Below are 22,343 nucleotides of genomic sequence, written 5' to 3' on the forward strand. Positions count from 1 at the left end.
AGGAGTATGTTTTTCAAATATAATTGGTCAGAGTTAATCATTTTGAAACCCATACTCCCCCCGTATTATGGCTTTACCTATATCTTCCACAACTGGAGTAGGTATTTCAAATGGAAGTTATCCAATGTGTATTCTATTCAAAATTCATACTCCCTCTGTGGAAGACTTCAGCTAAATCTTTCACAGGGGTAGTGTGGATTTTAAATGGAACAGCCCAATATGCATAATCTAAGTTATAGTATTTGAATAAATTCATCAGGTCTGTAGTATGTTTATAATATTAAAAATGTCATTACATCAAGGCCAGTCAAAACTTATGTGCTTTGTGATATTGATCCGGTAACTCTCAGAGTTGAAGCAGCATCATTCCCTGTGTCAACGTTCTTATGCAACACACGATCGTACAGATGTGAGTTGGTAGGCCCCTCATCTCTGTTTACGGGCTTTTGTTTAGATGCCTTCTTTTACATGTGTTCAGATAACATGGTCCTTAATTGTCTACTGGCCTCACCAATATAAGACTTGTCACATGATTGACATGGGATATGTACCTTGTCTTTGGGGTGGACTAGGAGGTTACGTCGAATACAATGGGGTCTCACAGCAGTGGCAACATTGTGTTTTTGCAGAAATCTCTGTACCTGCTCCGATACACCAGCTACGTATGATTTAACTATCATACCCTTGGTCTTATTGGGATTGTCTTTCTTTGGTTTGTGAACAGTTTGTTGGCGAACTTTGTCCATAGACCACTTTGGATACCCGTGGGCACAGGTAATGATATCACACAGCACTTCAAAACAGCATCACTGCTATTGAAACGTCCAGAAAGTTTGACTGGTCTTGATATGATGAAATTCTTTATATCAAGTCATTGCATCATTAACTAAGTCAAAATATATCCTTGCATATAGGCAAAAAAGTGTTAACTAATACAGGTGCCTGGCCATATCATCTCATATCAACACTGTTCACAATCATCTCCATGTTAACTACATGTAGTACATTGTCATTGTTAATTTCCTGACTGTATACATGGTATAAGGCACATCCTACATTACATCTTATAACTGTGTGGGTACAACATTGACAGCAATCTTATGTGACATGATGAAATACAATTGAGTCATTTGCTGAACGAAATCAATTTTCAATTTCATCCACTTGACATTCTTGCTCAGTTAGTTTGACTTATCGTTCCTCAGTTATGATTACTTTCATGTTGCTGATAGCAATAATATATTACAGAACTGACACACTTCTTCGGGCCTTATCTCAACATCAATGTTAGCGACAGGCAACTCATTTGGTCACATGTATAACATAGGCTAAACTCGGTATCACAAATGTTCAGAGTTCCGGTACGCTCTGTGATCACAAATGCGTGCCCTGGGTGTGATGTACATGCACAACACGGCCGTACATGACTTATAATAAGAAACCCTGTTGTACATGCAAAAGGTCAAAAAGTTGCATCCAAACACGTACATGCTCCTATCTTTGACACACAACAAATAAATTTGTGATAATTAGTTAAGTGTACTTCCAGGGCTGTGACACTTGTATTCAATCCCTGTACAAAAAGTGAAGTCACTTTACAGCAGTTTGATTGACATATCGGCAGTTTGAGTGATGGTTGTTAGGGAGTTTGGTACCAAGTTTGGTACCGTAGTAATTGATTGACAGTTTTGGTAGTTTGGTACCCTAAATTTGTTCAAGATGGCGCACATCGACTGCCAATTATTCGGACCCTTTCCAGCAAAAATGCAGCTTATTTAGCCAGCCTCGTCATGGGGTCATCGAAGAGAATATTTTCCTAGCTTATTGAGCTAACTCCTCAGCTATTTGGTTTTTCACGATATGATAGTAATGGAAAGATTCGACCAAATGTTTGCCGTTTTTCGCCATTTAATTTTTTTTTTTTTTTGAAACGATGATGTAAACATGCATCATCTCTTCCACAGGTGATACACTCCTACACAGCTATGCCATCACATGCATGAAGGCCAATAGGCTGAATGACTGACTTCAATTGCGCAAACGAGTGGCTTATCCTATAGTATATTAGTACTCGAGAATCCTTGGTACTTCATAGTAACATTCACAGCAACCGTAAGTCAAATTTCATGATTGCAGTCTTTGGCTTGATCAAGTCAGATTGCATCACTGCAGTGATGGCCCCCAGGGGGGGGGGCATTTGGGAATTTCCTCCCCATCTTGAGCCCTCCAGTGTCCCCCAGTCAGAACCAAGAATCATCATAAAAATCCTACTTTTTGGGTCCAAAAATGCCACAGATCAGATATGCCCCCCATTAATGCCCCCCTCCCTGAAAAATATCCTGTTGCTGCCACTGTCCATCTGTAATGGTACTCATCCTGATCTTTTCCCCAGATATGTTGAAAACATTATAAGTTTGAATGAAACAGATGCAAGTCTTAGAATTCTTTCAAACATGTTTTACATCTTTTGCCCTGTCTCCGTTTGATCAGATTTCCTACTCGGATGAGAACAATTTTACCATAAGTAACAGGAAATGGCTAAATATATAAGACTACTAAGATATCTTTGATAAAATTACAAATTAAAATCAAATAGGCATTGAAGCATCATTTGTTATATCTTTTGCCCAGTACTAGTTTGATCAGATTTCTTACTCAGACAAGACAAAATTTACAAAGTGACAGGAAACGGCCAAATAAAGACGACCACTGAATGTAAAACCATTAAGAATAGGATCCACAACATACTCATCTATCAGGGGCACAGTTCTTTAACCCCAATACATATGTATATCCAACGAATGACCTCTGAAAATGTGTGTACAAAAACTCATACACTTCAACCTGAGGTCAAATTTTGCACTATGATTATGTAATTGAGGTTATTGGACTGTGCCATTGGGATGAGGCTCTTGTGGTCCATAGTGAGATTACCATCATTCCACACAACTTATATATTACAAAGAACGCATAAGAGATAAAATGCCTCCACATATACTCGCACTGTAAAAAAATGTACATCCCATGGAACACAAAGCTAAAATGGTGTCATACAATCGCCAAGGTTCAGTGACATCTCGCAAAACAGCTGCCGACGTTGATCTATTTCAACTGAGCGTCTGAGAAATGATAGAAAGCTGCAATACTGCCCTTAAGGCCAATAAAGGAAAAAGTAGAAACGTACACTATGCATGCATTATATACATTCATCAAAGCAATATGCTGACTCTATATATATCTCTATAAAAAGAAATATGATGTTAATTTTCATTTTGTATATGTTATTTGTATATACATCCTCGATGTATCAATCATGTATTTAAACATTGTACAATGAACTGAATTGTCACATACATGTAGCACAAATGGTTTTGTATGAGCTCAATGGAACGGTGCAGTTTTAATAATGTGCTTTTGAAAAGAACTGTGGAATGGTTATTTAGATATTCAAAAGAATTTTCCTGCCCATCTTTATGTCTCTAGGTTTTTCCCAAGGTCCTTAATTACCAATGTTACTTATTATGCTGATATAATTTACTTAAGATGAACAGGTTAGTGTTACTTATAGAATTACTAACATCATTGTTTTATTCAATCAAGTACATTATGGAAATGAAGTCAGGTATAGGAGGCATCTATACTTTGCGTTTTTAAGGTTAGCAACTATTTTAAACTGTTGTGATTACAATGCAGTGGTTCACAGCATCTTGCAAATGGTAGTGAGCTTGGGCAAAAATCTGCATTGATCATTTTATAGCGACTGTGTACAAGAATTCAAATATCACAGATATCCGTTTGCAGGTCCTGTGGTTCTTGAGTTATGTTGTAAAGAGGGCTGAAACAACAACACTTTTATCAAACTCATTAACAACAATAAATTTAGCAAGTTCTCAAAGTATATGATTTGTAGAATGAACTTTTGCAAAACATCAAAGTTGTTATTTTTCAATAATATATTGATTTAGATAATGAAAATCAATTTTTTGGCTGCTTCGACCAACAATACCTTGTGTACCCTTAACCCTAACCCGCCTGAATACTACAAAATACTACTTGGTATATGCGCTGTTCGTGCATGCATCCCATGCGGTGTGATGACGCAATCGCCCTAAGTGATATATAGGCACGGTTTCGCTGGCCAGTGAAGCCCAAGACCCGTGGCAAAGTGTCGCCGACCGAGTGCTTGGCATGCGAGGGGTCTCGGGTTTGAATCCCACCTAGAGCAAACAACTTCTTTCCTTCTTTTCTCTCTTTATTCTTTCCTTCTTTCCCTTCCCGTCGCCAAAAAGCCCTCAGGGGGTTAGGGTTAAGGGGAGTGTATGTAAAGCACCAACTTGCAAAGGTGGAGTTTGGCAACTTATATTTAAGTAAAAATAGGAACTTGAAAGATAAATTTTGGATGAAATGTACACAATGGATTATCACAACTGTATCGTTTCAAAGATATGATACAGGTATTAGGTTTAACAACACAAGGCTAAGAAAAGTAGATGTATAGAGTTTCCCCATCACATACATTTTGCAGAGTGATTACTCTTCATTATTTTTAAACAATCATTATTTCACACATATCAGGCTTTAATGGTAACCACTTGAACAAAGCACTGAAGGCAAGAAAATGACGGGTCAATATATTATCGCATATTTCGTATGTTGAACTCTATGCAGGAGGTATTTGTTTATGTAAGACACTATCAAAAGTAGAAAACAGACTGAAAAATTAAAATAAATGAATTATTTCTGCAAAATGACTTTCTGACACGGCATAAAAAAGGTGATATGTGCTGGGTAACAAGAAACTCACAATAAAATACCATTAGACTTAAGGGTAACCCATCCCTTTCATCAACATTTTTGCCTCGCTAACAAAGAAAACATTACACAAAACCAATGTTGAACACATTAATAAGACCACTCCGTAATTATCTGTCAATGTCAGTCAAGTAAAAGAAGGTAAATGTATGCTGCTTAAAAGGTTAACAACACTGACTTTCTGCCTACTTAAAAACTCTTTCCACGCAAGTGACTACTGCAGACGACAAGTTCCATTTTTTTTTTAATTCAAAAAATTCTGAATTGTAAATTTTCATGACCATATTTGGAATCAGCATATAAAATGCATTACAGTGAGTACAAACAAGCTAGGTATTGTTCAGTGGTTCTTAAGAGAGCTCTGATATTTTGTTTAAATATCTCAAAATGTGGATGTTGAAGTTTTTATGTTGAAGCTTATCCATGTAGCACGCAGAGCATTAACTTTTACATCCATGTTGCATTTGAAAAGCACTTTACCCCAATAGCAACAGACATGTAAGGGTCAGTGAAATTAGGCCAAATTACAGCCAAACTACCCTGCCAGTGCCATTGCCCATAAGGCTTAGACTTCGCTAGATTGCAAAAGTCAAACCATCATGACGGCTTACTAAAGCTTACCTTTGTAGCAGAATTAAACAAGTTTAGACAAAACTTTGGTCACAAACGTCAGATTACCGTTTTGTTTTAAGGACATTGCAATGGACCTCTGTTCCCATTACTTGATTTAGGCCTATAGTGAGATGATATTAAGTTTTAAGTATTAGTAAAGAAGAAAATATTTGACAAAATATTAAAATGTCTAGAAACACTGTCATTTTAGGAATTCAGACGTGGCTCTTGCAGTTGTTGTGTTCACGGCAGCCTCATGGTCATGTTTGTACAGTTGCCTCATCAGATAATACAAGTCTATCTTGCTGTCAATAAAAGTATCCAAAGGCAACAGCATGATAGGACGATATATCACGCCTGCGTTTCTATTCCCAAAATACCATTTTACTTTTCCTGCATTTCTTTACGCAACGTAATCGCAATTCTAAGCCAATTTCATGACTGTTGACTTAAAATGATTAGTTATCTGCCAAACTTAATGTCGTATTTCACATTACTCCAATATGACAATTTTAGGATAAGCAATTACCATGGTAATGAATTTGATCTATTTTTTGTCTAGAAAAAGGATCTAGAAAAAAAAGAAGCCAAATATTGATGCTGTATCGCATGAAAAAGCGATTCAATAAATTGTCTTCATAAATGGAATATTATCCAGTCTCGGCATAAAAATCAAAAGTACTTGCTGTGTGGAGGTACCTCTCTTTTTGAAGGATATATATCACGTGCGATTATCTAGCTTTCAAAACTTCCCTGATGTTACCTCAACATAATTATACTTCATGTAATATCAAGAGCGTTCACAATAATTTTTGAATTTTGAATTGAGTAAGTTTCAATCTTACCTGTGGAATATGGAAGGTCACAACACTTGTAAATCTGAACATACTTTTAACCTCAACACACCGCTGCAATCATTCCTTTTTATATAATCCACACTCGTTGTCGTAATCCAACTCGTGCAAACCACACCATGCCAGTCTGACCATACAACTAAACAACAACAAAAATCTATCCAGTCCAAAATCGAAAAAAGAGAACATCGATATCAGTTGTAATTTGAGAAAAAGACCTTGGAGCTAGCATGAACCTCCTGGAATGCTGTAGCCACAGCATGTAGGCAGACAAAGATATACAGCCAAACTACCATCAGTCAACGCTTTTTCCTTTTTTTTTTCCTCCTCGCAGATAGCAACCACCAGTTTGGAACACCAGCATTGATTGATTCTTAAATGGTCCTTTTAGTTCTTGTTTGTTCGCAAACTATATTCCGTAGCAGCTCAGGAGACTAGTCAAAGGAATTCTTAACTAGATTGATGAGCAAACCCAAGAGAATTACCCCATTGATTTTGCCTCAGATGGTGTAATTTGCAGAGGGTAAATACTTGAAGGGAATTTGCTACAACTGCGCTGAATTCGCAGGCGATAAACAGTTAATGCTGGTGATATCTCCTGATATTTCATAATTTTGATTAAGACAGTGCATTGGGAAGACATTTCTTGCATACTAAGTGTCATGGATCGCAGGATTTTTGATTTATTATAAATGTGAAGACTCCGATGGTGAGAGATGGGGTGACTGTTTCAGCTTTGCATATATTCCATTATGTATAGGCATACATCTATTTGGCTGAATCTATCATGTAATTGAAGAACTTTATGATCATTATTGAAAACGGAAGTTCTGGATAATATTTTTCAATATACAAAACAGTTTTTAGGCTTTGCTTAATTTTAAAACAGTTGACAAGACAAAAAAGTCTATAAATTTTATATATAAAAACTCAAAATGGCTCAAGAGCTTTCAGTGGCATGCGCAAAGGGGGGGGGGGCAGGGGGGCACATGGCCCCCCACTTTTGTTGGTCATTCAGGGGAAATCAGTAATTCACTTTCAATGTGCTGTGCACGCCACTGAGAGCTTTTGCATAGTCTAACAACAAACAAGTACATAAACAAACAAAAAAATTATCAAAAACACATAAAAACACACAAAACAAACTAAAGGGTTCACAAGTTCTAAGTTCCCCTAGGACTTTTTATAAATTTGACGCAACTGATTTACAATGTCACACATCATTGATATCGCTATAATTTCACACTTCTGCAATCTTCAGCAAACCAGCACTGTAAGCTTATCCTTTCTAGAACACACTCTTTTTCTTTTTGCTATCTTCTGTAGATAGCACCATACCTTACCCCTTTGTTATCCCCAGTAGGTAAAACGTTGTTGCGATTGGTCACACAATGGCTCATATGCAGTGTTCGAAAATTTGGTTGTCCGTTCGCCCGGGACAACCAAAACATGCACCGGACAACCGAAAATAATGCTCTAGTTGTCCGGTGGACAACCAAAGATCTACAGTCAAAAGCCACCTTTTCAGCATGTTAGTTTGCTCAAACCTGACACAACTGATGAATTGTTAAATATTTAAGAGTAATTGTTCATAAATTGACTACACTCACTCCACTTTATTGGTCACATGTAGTTGTTTCAGATTGTGGCAGCTTACGGACAACCAAAAACTTTGGTGGACAACCAAAAATTACAACCTGGTTGTCCGTGGGACAACCCCTTTTATTTTCTTAATTCGGACACTGCTCATATGTAAGAAAACTAGCAGTTTTGAAAGTGGAAAACTCTAAAACAATGCACTAGGCCTGATCACCTGTAGCTTACAATGTCTGCATTCTTAATGAGCCACTGTGATCGACGAGTAACATTGTAAATTGGACCAGGCCTGTAAAACATAATAGGCTGCTGATAATCTTTATTATTTTCTTACTTTGGAAAAACTTTCCGAGTTATTTTTAAAAGTCTTTGGGGAAATAATATAGAACTTGAGAAACCTTTATTAGGCATTAGATATTCTCAAAAGAAACACATCAGTTGAAAGCAAAGTGCTTTTTCACGGACCTTTCTTTTAACTAAATGTTGCCCACTATTCGCCATAGAAGTGATGATGTAACAGGATTAACTACCATCGCAATAAGTTAAAACAATTTTTGAATATAATACCGCACTGCACTATATGCAGGTATATCACTCCCATATACCTGTGTATGTCTGCAATCATACATTGAATAAAATACCGATCTTTTCAAAGATACTAATCTTACAGGTGCGAGTGATCAGCATGATATGGATATTTTATAGAATATCTTGGAATAATTTTAAATTGGCCCCCTATCCAAATTTGTTAAGCATATCAAGTGCTACATCTGTGCCAATTTTGGGGCTTTTCACCAAAAGTGAACAATACTTTCACCATTCTGCAGAGCTATCAATGCAGAGGTACTGTGTGAACGTACTAGTGCAGTGCGATATATTCAAAAATTACTATTGCTATGGTAGTTAATCCTGTTGCATCATCACTTCTACAGTAAATATTTCATATGACCATACTGATTATCGTCATCATCATGCGCATATATTTTGGGGGGCTTTGGGGTGCCACCACCCCCCGGTCAAAGCAGGGGCGGCCAGAACGAAGGGGCGGCGGGAAGAAGAAGGCGCAAAAAGAGGGCGGCAGAAAAAGAAGGGGTGTAAAAAGAATTAGTGAAGAAAAAGGCGGAAAATGTGAAAAATTGTACTATACATCAAAATGTGTTACTTTTGGGGCGGTAGCGCCTATAAATCCTTTTTTTTTTCTCTCTTCACTTTTTCAAATGATCGTAAAAAAAATTGGGGCAACCTTTTCGGGCTGTTGAGGAAGGGGCGGCAAAATTGGACTTTCTTCAGCCCCCCCGGGGAAGGGGCGGCCACGGTACGCCACTGATCATAGTAGTTCATCCACACTTCCTCACACATCATTCAGCAAAAATCAGTCGTGACAAGTCCACAATGCTAAAAAAAGTGTTCAATTTATCCTAAAGTGACTTTTTTAATTAAATTGATGCATTTCAACATGGTTGACATGGTAACTGGTGTATTTTTATCACTATGACAATGTGACATTTTAAGACTTAATGGTGGAGAATTCCTAAACATGTTGTTTGCCAATAATAAGCAGGCTATTCCAGTTGAAATCCAAACACCCCTTCTGGAAGACATAACCTAAATCTCCCTGTAGATTTCAAATGGAATCACCCATTCTGGCAAACATATTTGAAATTAACACCCCTATGTGGAAGATTAAAGTCTTGTCTTCCATAGGGGGTGTATGGATTTCAACTGGAATAGCCCATTCTCATCCTACATACCACTTCACATCTTGAAACATCATTTTGCACTATTATTGTTCAATTGAGGCTATTGAACTATGCCATTGGGATGAGGCCATTGTGACTTTCCTCTCATAATAACAGTGACATAGCATCAAGAGCATGGAGGCATGTGCCCTCCAATTAAAAGTGAGTATTTGGACAAATCCCATCAAAATCAAAAATTGCTCAAAAATAGCAGGTACTCTCAATCATGCTCAGTGCCCACTCCCCCCACCCCATCCCATCGAATGTCTCACACTCAGAGCTATACCACTATCTGAACCATTACTCTACAGAATTTACCGTAAGAATATTTTAATATCACTCACTGAAACTAACAAAAAACAGGTCTAAAAAACCTTCCTTATGGCTGCATAAAATGATTCATATTCCATTCTCATTGTCTTTTAAGACTGCATAATTCAACAGCCTACATTCATCAGTATCCCCATCTGCATCTGTGACGTTCACTCATCATCTGTGCTCATCACCACCTTGGCAACACACACATGAATATCACAAATCACGTACCTCACCGCCAAGAAACTTATATGCTCCCCAGATGAAAGTCCTAAGTACACCTCTAATCTCTTACACAGTCTCACTATCTCACACTAATCTCTGTTACAGTTTCACCTACCTGTGAGGGGGAGAATACACTGTTGTCCTATTCACCCGTACTTAAAACTCAAATCTACGGAGCGGTATAATCACACCTTCACTCTTTTAACATTTCCGACAAAATTGATAAGTAACATCACGAAAAACACCAGCTGATGATACAGATGTAGTCCCGTAAGAGATGCAGACCGCATTTTTGTATTTTCGTGCATCACATGGTTAAAGTCCCATGATATCCTTTAATGGAGCGACCCACCAGTGAGTGAAGTATGTGTGTGAATGTGTGAACCACGCTCCAAGTACTCTAATCTTTCACACAGGCATCTATATTGTAATATTGATTTGAATTATGCACGGTTTTGGGTGGAGACTACATAAGAGGTAGAAACAACCCTCTAGGTTTAATGGGGCAAGTGAGAGGTTCGCTGATTACCTGTTACTTTACCATTTCATGCTGTAATCAATTATGTTACCATACTAATGGAGCTCATTGACATCCTGAACAAAGCCACATCCCATACTTCACACTCACAGCATATGGCAATTTGTAAGCAAGTGTCTTTATTGTGAAATTAGATTGTACCAACGGGAGGGAGTAGCTACTAACTGTCATGCCCAGTTTACTGCCAGAGGGGTATGTCAATGAGGAGGCCCCTAGAGAGTGCATCTGTCCAATGCAGGGGAACCTATTATGCTATCAGGATTGAAGAAAAACCGAACCAACCAGTCGAGGGTTGTGCTCAAAAATATCCACGGGTAATCTTGATGCTCCATAGACTAGTAGTTACATGTTATGAATGAGGAACATTATCTAGTTAACACTCTGTGGAAGTCATATTTTGCCTCATGAATGAACCAAAGTCGTATCACTAAAGGCTGCCTTATGCCAAGTTTGAATTTATACACATACATTGCACATGATAAACTAAAGTGCTACTAATAAAGGCTGCCGTATGTTATTTGAATTCATACATATAAACTGCATGTGAATAAACCAAAGTCCTACTAAATAAAGGCTGCCTTATGCTAAATCAATGTCTTTTGTTTTCTATTGAATTTTGTCATGATCATTGGACTGTATTTCTTTTAGTGCCCTGGCGACTTTATGCTCATTTTGTGGGAGCAGGTGATTGTGAGTTGAGGCTTTCTGGCTCTCAACCCTCGATATAGATTATATGTGCTTGTAAAATGTTCTTGTAGTCACATGATCAAAATATGATAATAAGATAAAAATATCATATCTATTGGATAATTAGCAACTAAATCATAAAGTAAGACCTTGGTGAAAATTTCAGCAACAAAAAATATTTATCTCACCAAAATAATAAAATACTTATGAAAGTTTACATTTTTAAAGCCCATAAATGTGAGATTTCAGTAATAGAATGCTTTGTTTTATTTTAATACTACATGTGCAAGTTGATGATGATATTAACTACTAAAATAGCTTGTTTTTAGTTTAGAGGCCTATTTGAATCAGATCAAGTAACAAAAATAACTCCTCAAAGTAAAAATGATTTCACAGCTTATAATCACTAGCTCCCAGTGACTTCACAACTCATATCGCACATAAGCATTAATCCATAACAACCCCGAAAACGGCATTTCACTGGTTATGCTGTCATGCATTCTAGAGTACCTGTTATGTATGCAATCCCATTGCTACCTTCATCAGATGCATCACAGGGATGCTATATGAATTTCCTCTTTTCAATCTATACACCGTTTCAGCCTCATACAGTATCTGCAATGTTATTCACTTGTAGGTACTACCTTCTGCGCTTAGGTAGCTCACAAGGTAAAAACACAATATATTCTATGTTATTTACTGCTTGATACTGTATTTTAGCTTGGGTAAAGATTTGATGATATGACACCTTGTTACAAATAAACTAAAGGCATAACTGGATGAAAATGTAATACCTGCCATATGTACTATTATCCATAACATTGAGGAGCCGTGTTCCTCATCTGGGTTTGTTCAATCAATTGCACTTAACCATTTCACACCTCTGTCAAAGCGGAAAGCCGGACACCATCTCAAAAGAAATCTACTAATTTGCCTTATCTTCAAAAGAACTACTAATTTGCCTAATCTATTGTAATTATTGGAAATTGATTCCCCTAATAAATGACATGTTTTGTGATCTTTCCCACTGAGTACAACACTAATTGTCTGGTTCATGTCAGAAGGCGCAAGATGGAACAGCCAAAAATGAAAACGAAGCAAGCTAGTGCAAGTGACATCATGGCGATCAAGAGAGTGCAGTGGAATTGGTATGCCACAGCGTCTTGACTTTCAAGTTGCTCAATTTGTAAGCTGCCAAATAGCACCAAACATGTTCTAAATTGTGAAATTTAGTGAATTTAGTCAGTGAAATTTGTATGAGCGAGAGATTCCATTACCCATGGCAGCTATATCATCTGATCGCACATACATCCTTGTTGCAACCCCTGATGCTGTATATTGCACAACTTTCCCCCATGGACATGACAGAGTACACCAACGTGACATCTGTACCATGTTTGTGTTACAATTCTAATTTCCTGACTAAATTTGTTGCCAGTGTTGTCAGAAAAATGATTAAACAAATAAGAGTATGGCTTCGGTTAACACTCTATGTGACAGTAGCGGGATACTATGTTTATTTTTCTTGTGTATGGATGAATAAATTGTTGTATGGATAAATAAATGGGTTTTGTTTCTGTAGATATAATATTATTTAAGAACTGCTGTTCCAATTTTAATTTATATCCATACAATAATTCTGATCAATACAACCATGCTTTATATAATTTGCCCTTCAAGCCATGTTCAAAATCAAATATTATTATTTTTTTATGTCGATCATAATCTAGACATGAGCAGCTGAAATATAGGAGATAACCTTGACGAAACTTTGGCCAGGCACAAGTGACCTGGAGAAGGGGGTCGCCGTAAATAGCTGGTCAGGGTATTTTTACAGGATAGGCAATTGTAGCCGACAATCGGGCATTACCCTGAATGGAACCGACTGTAACAAGGTCTTTTATCATGGACCATCTCCCCCGTCATTACCAGATGAACCATGGGGAGGGCAGAGATTGTTTTTTTGGTCCTGCAGGGAATTGAACCCGGGATCTCTCGCACCAAAGGGAAATACCTTAACCAGTGTGCCACGCTGCTCTGCTATTATTATACAGTAAATCATCTCAGGAAGTTGTGTTCAGCCAAATTGTTAGCCCTTCACAACCATACACCACCTGAGCATTTTTACTTTGATTCAATGGCCAAATAGGCTAGTAATTCAAATCTCACCCCTACTCCAAACACGGCAGTTTGCATAGCCAAAGTCCTTCTTGAATTGGTGATGCTCTCTTTAATGTTATAATGAAAATGCATAACTTATGCAAATTAAACTAAATAAGCATATTTCTTCAAACAAAGTCTAGTTGGATCAAAGGGAAGTCTTTGTCCCCACCACCAAGTTTCATTACCTTATATGCATTGCTAAGTTGGATATTATTTTTCTTGTTAGAAAGTGTGTAATTCCATAAGCACTAAATATCAAGAGAAAGCTGAGGCATGTCGAAAACTATGCTGATGAAAATGTAAGCTTTAAATGACGATTAGGCTATACATGGTAAACTCACAAATCTGACTGTACATGCATTCACACTGACCACAAATACCAACCCACCCCCAAGCCACACTCTGTGGCACTTAAGACTTGAACCGAGAGCGTAGCACAAGAGATCGCTAACATAACAGTCCCTCTTTGCCCAGTTAGTATGTTTACACCTGGATAGTATACTGCAGCGACAGACCCTGAAAGTAGTGCTACACAACGCAACCTTTGAAATAAACAACCTTAACATCATGAGAATGGTGCACACTCGCAGAATAAAGTGCAGCTCATAGGTCACGTACCTTATTGTACAACCTTCACTAGTACTCAAGGTCATTTGCATCACAACCCAGCTGAAGACTGAAGGTTTCAGTCACAACGTTGGTTTGTCCATCATAAAATAGGTATGTCTGGTTGACCAGATTTAAATTAAATCTTAATTTCAACATACCCAGATGAATGAGAGTCTACACAGTTTAATTGTTTAGTGTCTCTAACCCCACTCTAACCCTTCCTTCTACACCGTACCATCATCCCCACAAAACCTACCTTAAGCTTATCATCCTGCTCTGACAAGTTATCAAAAGCTCCTCCGTTTAACTCCTTTGATTTAAATTCCTCCTGAATCTCAGCGATCTTCTCAGTCATCTTCTTAACCTCCTCCACAAAATCAGTGACATTATGCTCCTCCTCCTCCTTGATGGTATCAGTGACAGCAGGTGGCTGGTTCGGTTCCTGTTCCTCTTGTTTGACGGATTCCTTTTGGATGACTTCTTCTTCTACTGGCTGTGGCTGGCTCTCTGATGGCATTGACTCCTGAAACGGAAAAGAAAATTGAACATATATATGGAATGACCAGGTAAAACATTTTAGTTAAAAACGATAATGAACATAAATATATTGTGCTCCAAGTGTCCCAAGCTCCCCTAAATAAAAGTTAGCAGGACTAAAAAGAGTCATAGTTTTAAAGTTCAATTCATTTTTTATTATTTAAAAGGACATAAATTTGAAGTTCAATTTATTATTCATTATTTAGTCTCCCATTATTGAGTACAAATAATTTGGTACTACCAAGGTCTTTAGATGTCATCTAATGGTAAATTTCAATAAACACTAAACAAATAACTAATTAATCATACCATCTATCCATCAATCAATCAATCAACAAAAATGCCAAATCAATCAATCAACCAATCAACAAAAATAATAAATGAACAAACACTTCCTCTAATACATGAAAATAAAATTACAACTTTTCGTAAGATAGCCAGACCATATAATTGCATTAGCACACTTGTTATTTCCTTTATTTTATTTATAGAAACCAAATGGATTCCTTTTCTTTTACAATTCATAAAAATCTAAGCAATCAAATTTGGTCAAGTTTTCACACACACAAACACAGACATCAAGCATGAGCACTAGATTCAAACTGTAGGGGGCAGTATTACATGTTCCAAAACACTGCCCACTATGACAGTGAAAAATGTTATCTTCTGAAGATAGCAAAAGGTATATTCCAGCACACTCAACAATATGATTGTGCTTCAGGGCCGGGTTCAGGGCAGAGTATAGCTCTTTTGGATGCTATTTTGTTCTGGGTGTATGGCTAGGTTGAGGGGTGGTAAGAGTACAGCTAGGGTTATGGTAAAAATTCAGTGCTATTGAAGGTATTCAAAAGTTATTTGGAAGTTTATAATAATGAATACCATTATTGCTTCAATAATGCTATTGGGGTGCTCAAGTTTTGTTTGGGTAGGGACATGCCTCTAATCTGAAAGTGGTCTTTTTATACCAACTTTCTAACAAATTTGGAAATTTGAAATTGTGGTGCTTTTTTTTCAATATATTTCAAAAAATTACCTACTTTTTTTACCATGTATGGTCATTTGTACTGAGTATCTGCAAATGTGTAGGCCTAATAATCATACACTCTTAAATAGTAAGAACCAATCAAGAGCAAATGTTTGAAAAATGCCAGGAGTGTATTGTGCATAATGCATGGGGTGCATACTCTCCATACTTTCAATGCGTTCATTTTTCTTGCAGGTTGATGCATTTATATTTGCTTGCATTTTCCAACATTTTTAGTAACAATTTTGTTTATTGTACAAAATAGTGCCCTTGTGCTGAGATATGTATCTAATGTATTCCCATCTGCGGGGTTTGTGCATTAGACGCATCAACATCTCAATAAGCGTGCATTATTTTGTACAATTTCACTCCCATCAAGTGATACACATTTCTTTACCTATAAATGTAGCTATGTAAATTATTAGTAACCTTGATGATATTTGTCTGACAAGTTCCTTTCTGTTTGCATATTGTGTCCATCACCTTATCACTTGGTGGTCTTGGTATGGTGATGCCCATGGGTCATATAGTGACAAGCCTTGAAATAAGCAGACTGGAACCAGGAGCAATTTGTTTTGAAAATTGCTCCTGGTTCACTGGGATTTTACAAGAACCAGGAGCAATTTCTGAAGAAACAGGAGCAATTTTCAATATTAAATCCTTTTCTGCATATATACAATACAGCATACCAGCACTGCATCAAGTGCAAAACTGTAACCAGGAGCAATTTATTTTAGAAAATTGTTCCTGGTTCATGTGAATTTTACAAGGACCAGGAGCAATTGATGGCTTTACAAGGGTAAATTTGCTCCCCGCGCCCGCTTATTTCAAGGCTTGTATAGTGATTTTATAAATTCGCTTTTATAAAATAGCCTAAGCTCGCTGATAGCATTTCCCCTTGTAGATGCTAATAAAACCCAGTCAATAGAAATTGCAGTAAGTGTCAGCGAGGCACCGATAGGCATAGCATTAAGGCAGGGCTGTCAACTTTTTGGAATTGCTTGGCGTGAGACAGAGGCGTACCGGGATTTGCCGACTCCAATGTTCATTTTGTACCATAATTATTTGAGCCACGGCGCCGAGAATGTGAAAGCGGGGGGAGGTAGGAGCAACAAATTATTCATGATGATGTGTGAGATTTTGCTCAATTTCCAGCTTTTTGCGTGAGATTTACTACCTAGGCGTGAGATTATACTACCTTGGCGTGAGACCGTGAGAAAGTGACCCAATGCGTGAGACTCACGGCCAATGCGTGAGAGTTGACAGCCCTGATTAAGGGCCTAACTTAATGTTATCCCTTAAAATCACAAATAAAAAACAAAGGCCTACCTGGAAATTAAAGGTTGCTTCAACGACAGTGACGGTCCTTTCCACAAATGTCTCCTCATGCACTGGTTTGCGGTACTGAAGGAAATCAGACTCGATTTCATGCCAATGGGAGTTGAGCTGGATGAGATTAGGCTCCACGACAGGTCTAGCGCCATCCTGAGATAAGCGTCGGCCTTCGTCATTGAGTTTGTCAAGTTGCTTGCGGTGACTTGCAAGTTCATCTTGGAGTGCCTGTAGAGATTTTAAAAAAAAGACAATAAAATGTTATTTATTTATTTTTGCATGAAGGATTTGACAAAACTTTTATAATTATTTATAATTTATTAAGTCTGTTAAACAATAACTACATGTATAGGTATGAGGAGTTGAAGTGCTGCCGAAAAAGTTGGCCCCAAAATACACAATTTTTTTTGTTGATATTTCTATCTATAGTGCAAATCCGATGATCTTGGAGGTATATACACAGGGAGAGGCTACTTTGGGCAGCTGGTCACCCAATCATACAATAACCGACAGCTAGCAATGCTGCCCTGGCTCACAGCTCCTCCCAGTCCCCCTCAACACCTGCTTTTGCCCCTTGCAACACACATGGCGCACACCGGGGTGCCACACCCACAATCCACCATACCCTTAACCAACCTCGGTCCAACAAAACCCAACAGCTTGGGTTGGGTGCCTACCCCTTCAGCGGGCCAGGGCCGGGCAACAAATGGCACCTGCGATCAAACCACCCTGGGGAGCTAGGGTTAAAAAAAACCCACCAAAATACAGCAAACAAGGTTCTTATACTGCGCCAATAAAGTATCCTTACATTTGGAAAAATATTCACAATTTCCAAACTGAACAATATTGGGGTAAATTAGTTTTCTTAACAGATGCACTAACTAATTCTGCACATTATGACACCACGTTGAATTCAATGTGACTTCAAGAAGCAAAGTTACAAGCATTTGATTAGATGAAGGTCCAGTTTTAAAAGTGACAAACTGGCCTATTCAAAACTCCACAGACTAGACATCTGGTTTGAGAGTGGTGAATGGCAAATTTATGCGTTTGGCTTTAATTTAAAACAAAAGGAACAAAAGAAAACTGAAACAAAAGAACTGACAAATAAAATGAAAGTTATGAAAGTACAGAGAAGAAAAAACTGGAATAAAAAATGCTTTAAATAACGCTTCATTGAAGAAACTGTGTTGTCTCTTTGTTGCGCTTGTTGGAATCTTTTTGCGCTTTGTATAGGCCAGTTTGTCACTTTTAAAACGGGACCTTCGCCTATTCAATTGCTTGTAACTTTACTTCTTGAGGTCACATTGGATTCAATGTGGTGTCATAATGTGCAGGATTAGATAGTGCAACTATTAAAAAAATAAATTTCCCCCCATATTGTTCTGTTTTGAAATTGTGATTATTTTTCCAAGTGTAAGGATACTTTATTGGCGCAGTATAGCTATTTTACGTTGCATTCAATGAAATACAAAATAATTTGACCTCTACTTTTGGCCATATATCAAGTTCAATCTCGGCCACAAATGACTTGTCTTGCTTAATCAAATCACATTACATTGAAGCGGACATCAACTTTGAATGTTTAGTTTGGTGTAACTGACCTGTGTCGTACCGTGCTTAGCAGGAACCTAAGTATACAATCAGTTTTAAATACCTCTGCACCTGCAGACGTGATATTACTGCACCCCATGTCATCATTATTTTATGTATTATACTAAATGTTATTAAATTCAAAATGAAATTGAAATGTCAATGAAATACACTTGATTTAAAGCCTTTTAAAGATTGTACATTAAAATGTACGATCTTTTTTCAGTATTTACCTTTATTTTTTTCAAACCCGATTTTTTGGCATAGGGCCTATTTGTAATACTTACACATGTTCTAACTTAAATCTATGAGCAAACTGTCAAATTCGCCCTATTTGTAGTAAACGGGATGATTTTCTGTTGGTCCGACATAAAATCATAATTTTTTAGATTATGATTTTATGTCGGCCACGATCGCAAACCGTAGTCTCCTACAAAACTAGTTTGGTTAGGCTCCCTCCACATGTGGAGGGAGCGTAACCAAACTGGCCGCGTAGGAGACTAACTCTGAGGCCGCTCGCTGTCCTAATCCAAATAGTGCGAGATGTTTCGAGTGATAGAGGTGAAGTTTATGATGTTGTTTCTTTGCAAATTCCCAATGTTTTCCGCGTCCAAATGTATTGGGAACTTTCATAATGATTGCATATTATCATTTTGGAAGAAAAAAAGAAAAATCTAAAAATCTAAAAAGATCGTATGTTAAGCCTTTAAAAGGCTCATCAGTAATGAGCCTTATTCCTATGAATCCTATCATAACGATATATAAGTACAATTGTCATTAAGAACTTTATTTCATTTTAATCATTGTAATATTCCCAATATCATAAGCATAAACAAGCAAAATTTTCATTACACAATGAATTTCTTAAAATTGTATTTAAATCTTAGTAATCAGGCATAAGAAAACACATTCATGAAAATTGTTTTAAGAAAAGCTGGAAAAACTTGTAACATTGGACAAAAACACCAGAAATTCTAATGCCTAAGTAATATTCCCTAACATGTAATGTAAAAATGTGATTTGTGATTAACAAACTACAAATCTAAGTTTATTACAATATGGGCTCTCTTTGTCATTTCAAAACCTGTTTGCTTAATGCACCAGACGTACTCCCTTTTTCAGGCATTGCAATCAAAAGAAACTGATAAAGTTCGAGGTGGGTGGTGAGGCTAAGGGGAATGTGTGCATCAAACAATAATTGAAGAGTATTTTTCCAAAACCCACTCAGTCCACCACCACCATGTTTGCCATTTACTAATACTTGGTTACAGGTAAACAGGGAGCATGGTGGCCGAGCAGAATGGGCTCCGACTCATAATCGAAAGGTTGCAGGTTCGAGCCCCAGCAACGCCATCGTGTTGTGCCCTTGAGTAAAGTACTTCATCTTGATTACTGCTCTCCACCCAGGTGTATAAATGGGTACCGAAATGCTGGGAAGGTAACAGATTCGCTGTGGAGGAAGTGTAGCGATCCCCCTATAGCAACATTACATGAAGGAGTCTGGCCCAATCACCAATGAAAGAGCAATGGACACTCCAATCACTGTTTATACTAAACAGCAGTATTTTCCAAATGAAAATGCTGGTAATTTCAAATTAATATTATTGTGGCTCTGTAGTCCACAATGTAATTAAAAGATGTTCACATTTTATTTAATAAAACATTAGCTCATAACCTAATGACCCAACATTGTAAATGAATAACATGTGATGGGGTTCTGGTTCTGGTTCTGGAAAACATTCAAAACAAAACATTCCTCCTATCTACCCAGACAACATTTTTTATCCATTCTTTTAAAATGTCATTGACATTGCTACCTGCCATGCAACAAGTAGTCATTTACTATTATGAAATTAGTCCTTTACTGAGTACATTTTCACAATTTCCATCCAACTGATAGGGATCAATTGAATGATGGCATCATTTTATTACTAATTTGTCTGCTATGGGAACATCAATTTGCCTACTATGGTATCATGCTGATGAGAACAATGTTAACTGAAGCAAAATGTTTAAATTGCTACCGCATAAGAATATTGACATCAACCCTGTGATCATACAGCTGCATCGTCTGCAGGTGGATATCAATGTATTATCTGCGCGTTTGCCATTTGAAACGGTCATTAAAGGGAAATTATTAATGGCACTATCAACGAAAGTATAGAAATATTTGAAATATGTAGGAAAAGCTGAAAAGTGAATTAGGATAATTTAGGATAATTTAGAACTTAGGATAATTTAGAACTTAAAAACAAAATTGGAAGATGTAAAGTCCCATTTCAATTGTATGTTGCTGTCCATGCTGTATTGTGTCAGTACAGACAGAAACCTCCAACATTAACTAAAAAAACGCCTTATCGATTGAGCTAACTGGACTAAGCTTCTAAGGAGCAAGTTTTCAACAAATTAAAGATCAGTTTTAGGTGCGTAAGTTTATGACAAATATTTTGTAATTAGTGAAATTCAAACCAAGTAAGAATGTCAGAGTGTGAAAAATTATTTATGTGAAAATTACCATTTTCACAGAAGTTCACGATTAATTAATTAATTGATTGATTCAGTATCATGTAATTCAATTTGTGATATAACTAATTTGAATTTGAATGCATAAAACTTTAAATTTAAACAAATATATAGTGTATAGTTAATAAAGGTCATGTGACCAATACCAACCAATCTAATGTCAGAATTGTGTTTCTTCATTGTCATAAGACACTAAAAAGATGAAATGTGACACGATCTGGTCCACGGAGGCCAAAGGCAGCAAATTTGAAATTGAGACAAAGGCAAAAATATGGAGTTAAAAAACAATAAAATTTATAAAACAATTGACATCACAAAACTTCATAACTTTAAAACAAAGTTTGCTACACCTTTGGTGTTTCAGTATAATCATGATAGCCTAATGTTTGCATTCGGTAATAATTATACTCAAAATACCTGCTTTGGCTTCCATGTCACATACACATATTTTTAGAGTTTACTTGCAAAATATTTTCAAGAATTATCACAGCTTAGACAGCACCTTAGCATGTTTCTGGTTTTGTGCAACAGGTCACATAAAATTATTACTCATGTACTCGTAAACCTGTTTTAAAAATAATTAAGCTAGGCCTACTTACAATTCTCCACATGGTCATGTACATAGCACAGGCATCAACTTCCATTCTCAACAAAACTCCATGCTGCAATATATTAGCAGTTCTTTTATAACTTGACCAAAATTGTTAGGACACTCTGACTTTGAAGCTCAACTGCCTATTCCTTCACAATCATGTTGAACCTATGCACCCTATAAACCCTGGGTCAAGTGTAATCTGTTCCAGGAATAAGATGGTGAGGTAGCCTTAATATTCCTCACAACAGGTTCAGAAATTACCGAAATGGTCTCTGTTATTTTCAACTTCAATTTTCAACATTTCAAATCAGTCTTCTTTCCCTTGCTTCTCAAGCAACAAGCAAAAAAGAGAAATAGAAATAAAAGCTGCCAATCAGAAGAATGCATGTCCAGGAATGCATGTAACATTTCATACCCATCACAAGTGTTCAGACTCTTCTTCAGCAATTACCGGCTTTTGTTGAACATGGTAGTCTCCAACATTGATAGAAAGAGGGAAGAGTCGAGGAGTAAAGTCGGCAAACAGTGCTTGAGCAGTCCGTAATTTCCTTCAAAGAACGAAATTCACTTTAACGAGAGTTGGCTTTTC

General features: G+C 37.1%; 1 protein-coding gene across 1 annotated transcript in view; it reads right to left on the reverse strand.

Annotated features, from left to right (window-relative positions):
- LOC140157257 (dystrophin-like) overlaps positions 1 to 22,343 on the reverse strand; it is a 392,916-nt gene that overhangs the window by 321,802 nt on the left and 48,771 nt on the right. Inside the window, 2 exon segments of the mRNA XM_072180385.1 lie at positions 14,407 to 14,673; positions 17,041 to 17,271. Of these exon segments, the coding sequence (XP_072036486.1) occupies positions 14,407 to 14,673; positions 17,041 to 17,271 (498 nt within the window).

Source organism: Amphiura filiformis, chromosome 7 (assembly GCF_039555335.1).
Source record: "Amphiura filiformis chromosome 7, Afil_fr2py, whole genome shotgun sequence".
Classification (NCBI taxonomy): Eukaryota; Metazoa; Echinodermata; class Ophiuroidea; order Amphilepidida; family Amphiuridae; genus Amphiura; species Amphiura filiformis.